An 11,886-nucleotide genomic window follows, 5' to 3' on the forward strand; every position below is an offset into this window, starting at 1 on the left:
CGGACGTGGTCGAATGATTTCGACGGCTATTCGACGACTTTTTCCTTCCCCTTATCGGATTTAGCTCCCCATTGCTCTTGAGCTTAATTTAACAAATAAATTGGTTTTATCATGTGAGCATCGAAAGAGGAACTCAAGATACCTAGCCAATATATATGCTCATTAGGCATCAAAGTCACATATGTACGAAATCACGAATCGAACTCAACACATTAGTTAATATTCCTCTTAGCCGAATTTTCTAAGCCCAAGAATAGGCATCAATATGCTTGCCTCTAACCGAATGCATGCACACCAATTTCCCCTCATGTGGCCGAATATGCATGTCCATGTTGAGGCCAATTATGCACTTAATACCACACAAAAAACAGCATGCATTTTACTAACTAACGCATTACATATTGTAGCTCAATACACATCTCTCATGTACTTCATAACCGAAACATCATCACAAGCAAATATATGCCTTGAAATAGTATATATGTCATGCCAATACATCATGTGCAAACATGTATACACATATAGGTGCAAGGTCAATCTCAAGGGGTTCATACCCATCCAAACACAAATTTTACCAATCAAGTAACAAGCATAAATCATGCTCATGAATGCACCATGGCGAATACATCACAACCATACTCTTTCAACTTCGGTCATGGTTAAACAAAGAATTCAATGTCTTACTCAAGATTGCTACAAAGAAATTTCAAGAGTAGTCAATCCATCATTGCATGCATCATTAGCAAGCTTCACATTTAGCATGCAATGGCTTCAACACAATAACAACCTTGGCCAAATACCATTTCCATGGCATAACAAGGATTTGAACCATGGCTAACATGAACATCAAGTTAGCAACTAAAACATGCATGAATCTCATGACACAACCTCATACATACCTTAATCTTGATGCAAGTATAGCCAAAATCTCCTTCTAGATCTCTTCCAAACCAAAAATGGAGCAAAATCCTCCTTCTTCCTTAGTTTTGGCTCAAAGAAAGGATGAACAAAATTTTTCTTTCTTTCTCTACAACTCACGGCAATGGGGGGGGAATACCACACTCACACACATTTTTTTTCATTCTTTTCTTACCCATACACCTTTGTTTATTATTTCTCCCCAATGCACCAACAAAACATGTTTCATGACATGTTTTGCCCATCCTCTCTTGCCATGGCCGGCCACTTCATGTTGGGGGGGAAATTTGACATGCAAATCCCTTATTTTTGCATGCATGAGCAACTAGTCATCACACATTTCCCCATCATACTTTCAAAGTTCACTACTAGGTCCTTTCTAGTGAAATTCACATTTATAACACTAAATCGAAACATCAAAATGTCACACACAAATTAACACATATCATAGGCATCAAAATAAATTTTAAATTATTTTTATGCCTCGGTTTTGTGGTCCCGAAACCACAGCCCGACTAGGGTCAATTTTGGGCTGTCACAACTCTCCCCCACTTAAGAAATTTTCGTCCCCGAAAATCTTACCGGTAAATAGGGTTGGGTATCGCTCTTTCATAGAGTTCTCGGTTTCCCAAGTAGCTTCTTCTATCCCGTGTTTGTAAATTTTCTAAAGTTTTGGGTAATTTGACATGCAAGGACAAGCATTTTCTAACATGCATCAATAGGCCACTTTAACTTTTGCCTAGCACATTTCTAAATTTTCTCACACAAGTCCTATTTAATAAAATTCACTTACAATTAACAAAATTCAAACATGAAATTTTCACACATGCATATATACATATAATAAGCATCAAATATGACGGTTAATTATTTTTATGACTCGGTTTTGTGGTCCCGAAACCACTTTCCGACTAGGGTCACATTAGGGCTGTCACATAATGGTTGAAATTTTACTTTATTTTCAAAACAAACCCACAAAACATTTTTCACCTACAAAATAAAAATAATACATAGATAAAAAAAATAGTATTGATAGCGTTAACTTCTTTGACGAACCATTCCTTCAATGCTTCATTCTTTTTATATAATTCTAACTTATTAATGATAATAATTTATATTTTTATCGGTAATTTTTGTTAGATGTTACTTGATTAAATATGTGTAACTATCGAATGCTATTTATAAAGCTAAACTTAAATTTTAATATATATATATATATATATATATATAGGTCTAATATTAATTAAGTGAAAAATTTGTTCTATTCAAAGAATAACTCTATTTTACATCAATAAAATTAACGCAATTTAAAAAATTAAAACAACTTTTTACGTAATTTTTAATCGATAATTGTAAATTATAATTATAATTATAACTATCACATTTTTCTTATATTTTATATTTAGAGTTCTATTCAAGTAATAACTTCATTTTACATCAATAAAATTAATGTAATTTTAAAAATAAAATTAGCACAACTTTTTTACATTAAAATTTTTAACTAATTATAATTATCATAAATTTCAACTAATAATTCTAAATTAAATTATAATTATTTTAAAGTTAATTTAATAATATGATCAAAAATAAAAAGTATTTTGATCAATTCAAAAGTTTTTCTAAACTCATGCTTTTATATATATATATATATATATATACATATATTGTAACACCCCTCACCCGTATCCAATGTCGGGATAGGGTTCGAGGCGTTACCAGACTTAAACATTCACAACATGCAAAACCGGGTCACAAAATTTTCACCAAAAATTAAAAGATCTCGAACACATGCATATCGTCCCTTATATAGGTCTTCGAAACCTATAACATACATTGGGGTGGTTCGGGGCTAAACCAAGAACTTTGAAAATCTTTAGGCAACTTAACTAATTTTCTTGCTTCGGAGAGTCACATGCCCAAGTGGATTGAGCCGTGTGGTCAATTTCAAGGCTATTTTTCAAGCCAATTATCACCCTTAATTACCTACATACACTTATACATTTTCATAGCAATTGACATGGCATATTTGAGTAATTATATATTCACAATCAAGACACAAGCGTGGCATTCTTACAACAATACATAACATATTACCAACCATGCATGGCAAACAAGCATATGCACATCACCAATATCAGGCATAACATGAATAGCTAGATTTATAAGTCAGAATCATTAGCTCACTAAAGACCAATATATTTGGCCAAATTATAATAACACATGTTATAAAACTAGGTCCCTATACATGCCACTCACTTGATAATTCTAGCATATGTGTTTATACTATCAATGTGTTAGCTTGATAGTGTGATGCTGCCTCCGACGATATCCAACCCCGAGTTAACCTGACAACACTAAAAGAAATGGAAAGGAGGGGGGTAAGCTTTACTCTTAGTAAGCTCGCATGAAAATAATAATCAATTTACTAACATGCTTTCCATAGTAAAACTATCCCAATTGTACATTTACACATGTTCTGGTTAAGCTATTTTCTTGAGTCATAGTCACTAAATAATTTATATCTAAAGATATAGAACTCTAAATTAAGATTTGTAAATATTTCTAGAAACTAGACTCATATATCTTTCCACCATAAAATTTTCAGAATTTTTGGTTCAGCCAATAAGTACAGTTTATTATTTAAATTCTCCCCTATTTTTCTGTTTGACAGCTTCAACCACTCTTCACTAAAATTTAATTATCTTTTGTTACTAAATTTAAATGAGGTTCTGGTTTATTTATTCTGAAAATAAATTCAATAAGGAATCCAACCATATAAATTATGTTCCTTAAATATGTTTGTAAAATTTTAATAATTTTACAATTCAAAACAGGGGATCACGAAATCAGTCTGAACCAGTCTTACAAAAATATAAATATCTAAAAATACAGAATTTTTTTGTTTTCTATGTTTCTTTTATATGAAAATAGATTCAATAAGATTTAATTCCATATCTCATTCCACTTCTAGTTCAACTTCTACTATTTTTGGTGATTTTTCAAAGTCACTCCCCTGCTGCTGTTTTAGACTGTTTATCCCAAATTTCATTCCTTCACTAAAATTTCTTATTATCAACTTTCAAGATAATACTTATCCATATTCATCTTATCAAAAATTCAATCACATATCTAACTCATAATTCAAAACTCATATATTCATATTCCGGTATTATCCCACATTTTTTTTTCACGTTAAATTTCATTTAGAAAACTTGTTTCTCCCAGTGAACACTTCGGAAAGTAACAATATCCGGTGGTTTTAGCACATAGCTCCACACTATTGGGCTAACATGTAATTGTGGCATACGCACTTAGCGCCACTTTTCAAATTAACATGTATAACCGTGGCATATCCATTTAGCAGCACGTTACATGTTTAATCGTGGTATATCCACTTAGCACCACGTTAATGAATCAATATATGTAACCGTGGCATATCCACTTAGCACCACGTTACATGTTTAACCGTGGTATATCCACTTAGCACCACATTAATGAATCAATATATGTAACTGTGGCATATCCACTTAGCACTACGTTACATGTATCAATATGTGTAATCGTGGTATATCCACTTAGCACCACATTTTTCCATTCCGAAGGTTCAATCGAGATTTCCTCATTCAATCTCAATTCATCAACCACAAATCACCGTTTGTGTCCATTAATTGAACAATACTAAAACTTATTTCATTTGCACTCTCTTCACAAGTCCATTTCATTTCACATGTCAAACATGTACTCATGAGTTTCGAGTACGTACCTGTGCTATCTCTTAGCACAACCACTCATGCAAACAGGACAATCATATGCAAGATCTCATCTTCTCGGTAATCACCCATTTCTTTTAAATATCATATTCCATCAAATTTATATTAACATCAAATTCAATAGAATTATAACAAATTATATTTCATGCATATCAATAATAACATGAATAATAGGCTTATTAAATCACGCGAACTTACCTCGGATCCAGAAATGAAAATTTACCATTCTAGTCCATAACCTTGTATTTTCCCGATTTAAGCCCAAATCTCGATTTCCTTGACTATTAAGCTTGGAAGCTTGGCCAAACCCTAACCATGGCTGCTCTTGGTACATTATACTGTAGCAAGAAGAAAAGGACACATTCGGGGTTTAAAATTTATCTTTTAATTCATTTTACCCTCAAATGACCAAAATGCCATTTTTACTATTCTTTCAAATATTACCCAACCAAGGTCATTTTTGTCCAACAAGTTATACAATGGTTTAATTATCATTTAAAAGACCTCCCATTTAAAATTTCATGACAATTAGACACCTCTAACATGTAAAACTCAACTTTTGTATTTTTTACAATTTATTCCCTTTTAGTAAATTGAGTGCCCAAACGTCGAAATTTTCGAACGAAATTTTCACGAAATCATTCCGTGAAATCGTAGACCATAAAAATATAATAAAAATAAAATTTTTCTCATTGGATTTGTGGTCCCGAAACAACTGTTCCGACTAAGCCCAAAATCGAGATGTTACATATATATTATATGTAACGACACATTTTTCAGTGAAATCGGAACAGTGGTTTCAGGACCACAAATCAGATCCGAAAATAAGGTTTATTTTTATTTTATTATATGGTCCGTATTATAATAGGCATTTTGTGTGAAAATGTTGATACGAAAATTTTATCGATTAAGTGTTTAATTACGAGAAGGACTAAATCGCATAAAATGTGAAAGTTGAATTCTAGTAGCTATAAAGATCAAATAGCTATGGAATTCAAAACTAGAAGTCCTTATATGGTAATTAGACCATTAAAAAAGTATGTAGATTTTTTTATGACTCATCCATGGAAATATAAAAACAGGGGAAGGACTAAATTGGAAATTTTAAAATACTTAAATACTTAAAAGATGAAAAGAAAATATCATCTTATTTTTGTTATCTTCAACCTAAAATTCTATGGAAACCCTACGAGAGAGAGGGGAAACTTTCAAGGCCTAATTGGGTAAGTTTTCTTGTCCCGTTTTTAATATTTTTGATATTTTTGAAACCGGGATAGCTTAAACTATCTATTTGAGGGATTAATTTGAAAAGTTATCAAAGTATGGAAAATGGGTCAATGATGTATATGATGAAAATTATAAATTTATGTTAGAAAATGAAAGGTTGTTGATAGATAAACAACTTTTATGAAGTGATTTTTGATGGAAACATGGTTTAAGGACTAAAATGAAAACTTGTGAAATTGATGAAAAATTTTGAATTTTTATAAATATATGTGCTGTAAATTTTGAAATGGGATTTTGGTTGGGCTTGGAATAGGGAGTAAATTGCACAAGTTTCACTTTTCGAGCCTAGGGACGAAATTAGAATATATGGAAAAGTTAGGGGCAAAATGGTAATTTTGTCTAAGACGTAAATTGAGTCCATTTAAATATGAAATGTGTGAAATTGATGGTTAAACTCATTTATATAGATCCAGACAACACTAATTCGAGGTTAGATCGAGGAAAAGAAAAGGTTTAGGATTTGTAAATTTCTAATGCAAACAAGTGTCGAGGTAAGTTCGTGTAACTTAATTCGGCATGTAAATATGTTTAATTGAATGTTGTGTTGTATGGAATGTGATTTATATTGATGTACATTACTTGATTGCTATCATGAGAAATTCAATACATGCTTGAAATGGTGAAAAAGGGTTAAGTCCCGATTGAATATTGGATTCCGATGATTATATGTGCTTTCCTGAAAAGAATAAGGTCTTGCATTTGTTGCGGATGGGATTTAGCTCGGACGAGTAATCTTGTTGACCTTGTTATAGAAAGGATTTAGCCAGGACGGGTAATCCTGATATAATACCTCTCGAGTATACGTTACCATTAGGGTTTAGCCTGGACTGGTAATCCTAATTGAACTCTTTAAACATACATTATATAAAGGATTTAGCCTAGACTGGTAATCCTGTTATACATATGTGGCTCGAGAGTGTGTTCCTTGATTTAAGTACCTTAATGGGTACCATCGAATAAGAATTGACGGATTATGGAATCATACACCTCGAGTGTACTACTTGAGCATCCATCGAAATTTCAATGATTCAACGGACTTATAACTCTAGACATGGCACAAGAATTATGAGATGAAATGATAATGTCTTGAAAGAGTGTTGCATGATGAGTTCATCTATTCTTACTTGATGTATATGTAAACTTTGTGACTAACATGTTTGATTGAATGTAAGTGTTTAGGTAAATTAGCCAAATGGATGGAAAACATGAAATTGTATGCTTAGATTTAATAAACGGGATTGGTAAGTTTAGTTTCCATTATACAAACTTACTAAGCATGTGATGTATACTCCATTTTAATTTTTTCCCTGTTTTATAGTGCTAGGGAGCTCACGAGGGTTGGAGATTACTAGAGCATCGTCACACTACCAACTAGTCATTTTGGGTATACTTAGTAAAATCATTTTGGTATAGTGACATGTATAGGACAGCTTGACCATTAGTAGCTTGATACTGATGTTTTGTAACCTAGCCATTGGAATGGCTAGTAATGGTTCATTTTGGTATTACTAAGTAGGTTATCATGATATATTTATATATACATGTGTTATGTTAAGTATATGTGAACAAAGGATGTTATTGCCTAGTTAATTCAATGTGAGATTATAAACACACATGCATGTAATGGTATGCTATGTTGGATAATAGAAACTGCCTAAATTGAATGTTGGAAATGGTTGGTATTGGTTGTGTGTTTCAAGTGCACGTCTTGGGTGAAATTTTGGGTGAGAAATAAAGCTAGAAATGGCTTCTTTTTGTCCATACAGGCATGTGTCTAGACTGTGTCTGACACACGGCCTGGTACCATGGGCATGTGGTTAGGCCGTGTGTCCCCTGCACCTTAATTTTGAGAAATAGAATGCTCAGAATTTGGTATACGGGCATGTGTCTCAGCCGTGTGGTTGATACGGCTTTGGACACGGGTGTGTTACATGGCCGTGTGAAAACTGCACCTAAATTTTGAAAATTAAATTCGCCACACGGCGTAGCATACGAGCGTGTGATTTGGCTGTGTGACTTCAATTTCTTTATACCTTAAAAGCCAGAGAGTTACACGGGTTAAAGACATGGGCGTGTATAGTAAACAGCCTGACCACACAGGCGTGTCCCTAGACCGCACGGGCGTATGAGCCCTACAACTTTGGAAAATTTTTGAATTGTCACAAATTTTTTTATGAGTTTTCGATTAAGTCCCAACTCGATTCTAATGCTCGTATTAGACCTCGAGGGTCCAATTAAGGGACGTTTTGAATGATCTCAGTAAATGAATAGTAAATTTATAATAATTATTGTAAAAGTTTTGGTAATGCTTCAAAACCCTATTTTGACGTCGGATATGGGTTAGGGGTGTTACATTTAGTGGTATCAAAGCTACAGTTTAGCCGATTCTCGGATTTGACGTAGCAAACACGAGTTTAGCTATACATGCCATTATATAAATTATGATAGTGTGATGACTCCTGATAATTCTAAATGTGTTTTTTATATAGTAATGTCATCCAACCTAGATAAAGTTGAATCTGAGGAAATTGAGAGGAATGCTTCAGCTTCAGTTCAAAGAGTTGCATCTGCATCTGGTAGTGAATGGCCCATGTCTGAGGGCCGAAGTGAGGAGGTGAAATAAGCCTTTTTTCAAATTATGAATGAATGGTTTACGAAGTATCTGAGAACAAACCCAACTGTACAACAACATCCCCCACTTGCTCCTCAATTGATTCCTGAGGTACTATAGTGTGCTGAACCTATTAGAATTCGTAGGCCTTTGATAGATAAAATCCTTAAACATGGGGCAGAAGAATTTAGAGCTACCGCAGATGATGATTCAGAAAAGGCTGAGTTTTGGTTAGAAAATTCTATCTGGGTTTTTGACGAATTATCTTGTACACCTACTAAATGTCTGAAATATGCGATATCTCTACTGAAAGATATAGCTTATCATTGGTGGAATACCATAACTTTAGTGGTACCTATAGAGAATGTTATATGGGAATTCTTCCAAGCTGAATTCAGGAAGAAGTATATGAGTCAGATATTTATAGATCAGAAAAAGAAAGAATTTCTAAAGCTCAAACAAGGGAATATGGCCGTGTCTGAATATGAACAAGAATTTGTTCAGTTGAGCAAATATGTCAGAGAATGGGTTCTAACAGAGGTTAAAATGTGTAACGCTTTGAAGAAGGTTTAAATTAAGATATCAAGTTATTGATTGGAATTCTCGAAATAAGAGAATTTGCGGTGTTAGCCGGTCGAGCACACAAAGTTGAGGAACTAAGTAAAGAGAAGAAGCAAGCTAAAAGAGAGGCTTAGGTTTCTGGAAAAGGAACTATGAGTAAGTCACAATCATTTGCTTCTAAGAAATTAAAGAAGTATTATGATCGTATTATCTCCACTACAGGATATTCTCGAAGAGAATGGGGCTCTCAACGTTCTAACCCGAGGTCTTCTTTTCCATCTATGACCAGTGTGGGTAGTGTTGTAGGCCAATTTTAGCCCATTTACATCAAAACTCAATTTAGCCTTACCTAACCCACCAAAATTAAACCCAAAACCCAAAATCTTAACTACCTAAAGCCCAATTTACATCAAAACCCCAATGGCCCAAACCCTAAGCCCAAATCAAAATAAAAAAACCCTAGCCCACAACTTAAACTTTTCTCAACTAAATCTTAGCCTTTTCCACCACCAACTCCACTAGCCACACCTTTTCCACCACCAACTCTACTAGCCACTCCTTTTCCACCACCAACTCCACTAGCCACACCTTCTCCACCACCAAATCCACTAGCCACACTTGCTCCATTACCTACTCCACTAACCACACTTGCTCCACCACCACTTGTACCTACAAATGAAGATATAAACAATAAAAAAATATTTTGTAAATGGCTATATAAGCCTTCTCATATTTTGTATATGGGGGGATTTTTTTGGAGAGTTTTTGGGAGAGAAAGTTATTGTAAAGGATTTTTGGAGAGGTTTCTTTTTAAAGTAATCAAGGAGAAGAGTTATTGTGAAGGCTAGTTTTTGGAGAAGCTAGTTTTTTTTGGAGATTAATCAAAGATCAAAGCAAAAGAGGTTTCTTTGTCTATTCTCATTTTAAGTTCTTTGTTTACTTATTGTTTTCCTTTCAATCTTATTTTGTTTCTTTTATACTGAAAGTAAAAAATAAAAGGAGGAAGCTTACCCATTTTCTTGAAAAAGTTTTTTTTGAGGTCCCATGTCATGTGTTGGTGGTGTCGCAAATGTCCTATGGACGGACGATGATTTAACCTTGTGTGAAAATCACCCACCCTCTCCTCTCTCTTTTTTTTGTTATTGTTATATTTCTTAATATTATATTATATATATTCTTTTAATACATTAGGTATATTTTAAATTCTATGTTACATATATATATATTTTATACTATTTTATTTATATATCTTTAATATTATATTATTTATATATATATATTTTTTTACATGTTATCTTATGTATATATCTTAACTATATTATATATGTATTTTTAACACTATATTATGTACATATTTTTAATATTATCACGTATTTATTTTTTATATATGTACATATTGATGTAGTATTATTAATAGTATTTTTTTAAAACATCATTATTATTTCTAATATATATATATATTATGTACATCTTTTTATTTCTATTTTATTTTTATTTGTCAATATTAATTATTATTATTATTCTAATAATTTGATATTTTAATATTTTATATTTTATATATTTTATTATTCACATCATTGTTCGCATTTTTTGACAATAATATTCTTGGATTTTTTTTACTATCATTTTAAAAACTTTTTACATTTTAATTTTAAGAATAAGGCAATGTACCAATTTTAACATTAAGTCATCGATTTCATCGCTATGTTGGGTGAAATTAATCGGCTCGTGTTAAAAATGGGACGTCCTTCTAAAAAACAAAAAAACTTGCAACTTCTCATTTCCTTCAATCGGATCACACTTAAATGTCAAATTGAATTCGTATTTTTGAAAATCAAGACAACATGTGTTTAATAAGATACCAATTTTGGGCGTCACGAGGGTGCTAATACCTTTCTTGCGCGTAATCGACTCCCGAACCCTAAATTTTCTCTGGATTTTAACGTAGACCTAAACTCAGCCTTTTATTTGTTTTAATAAGAGATCTAATAGGTGTCCGATCACACCTAGGAAAAAGGATCGGTGGCGACTCCCTGTTTATTTCAAAAATCAAACGTCAAATTTCAAACTTTTTTTCAATAAATCGCCACAATTAGCGACCAAGCTAAGCTAAAATTTTTACGTCGCTACAGCTGGCGACTCCACTGGGGACCATTTTTGAGAGTCGAGTTGAATTAAACGCGCGTTGTCAAAATTTTCAAAGTGCCTTGTTCAAATTAACATTTAGTCGTGATCCTCAAATTTTTTGTTTTCAAAAATCATGCATTTGCATCGTGTTGTATATATTCTAACTTGTTTTATTCGGTTGTTTTTGAGCTTTAAATTTTTGTGATTTTAGTTTTGGTTTGTGAGTTTCTCCCCACACACCATGCACTTGCATTTTCGCATAACATGAGCTCTCAACCCGGGCCCCGTCCGTTTAAGTGAAAGTAAATGCTACGCCTTCGTGAGTTAACTCGTCCCTCCGCACAATCTAGTGAATACTTTTGGGTTACATATGACTTATGCTTTCGTGAGTTAACTTGTCCCTCCGCATAGGCATAAGTAAATGTAATCCCTCGAATTGAACTCGTGAGTCTGTGATGGGCTATGACTGAGGCTTCGTACTAATTTTAGCGGATGATAGTACGGAAAATTCGAGTACCTATCTAGAACCAAAACCGCATATAATGAACCATACGAGCCACCTAACTAGAGCCATGCCGAACCTCCGTCCGTTTAGTAGTCACCAAAATAAGT

At 33.1% G+C, this 11,886-nt stretch overlaps 1 protein-coding gene across 1 annotated transcript; it reads left to right on the forward strand.

Annotated features, from left to right (window-relative positions):
- Positions 1 to 8,466: 8,466 nt before the first annotated feature.
- On the forward strand, positions 8,467 to 9,159 carry LOC108462818 (uncharacterized). The gene is made up of 2 exons (XM_017762718.1): positions 8,467 to 8,589; positions 8,707 to 9,159. Exons 1-2 carry the CDS (start codon positions 8,467 to 8,469, stop codon positions 9,157 to 9,159), a joined length of 576 nt encoding a protein of 191 aa, XP_017618207.1.
- The last annotated feature ends 2,727 nt before the right edge of the window (positions 9,160 to 11,886 follow it).

Source organism: Gossypium arboreum, chromosome 13 (assembly GCF_025698485.1).
Source record: "Gossypium arboreum isolate Shixiya-1 chromosome 13, ASM2569848v2, whole genome shotgun sequence".
Classification (NCBI taxonomy): domain Eukaryota; kingdom Viridiplantae; phylum Streptophyta; class Magnoliopsida; order Malvales; family Malvaceae; genus Gossypium; species Gossypium arboreum.

Bases quoted from the DNA above. Each gene is read 5' to 3' on its own strand.
- LOC108462818 (XM_017762718.1), top strand. From the start codon at position 8,467: ATGTCATCCAACCTAGATAAAGTTGAATCTGAGGAAATTGAGAGGAAT. The intron at 8,590-8,706 runs GTGAAATAAGCC...GAGGTACTATAG, and splicing joins CTGAGGGCCGAAGTGAGGAG to TGTGCTGAACCTATTAGAAT.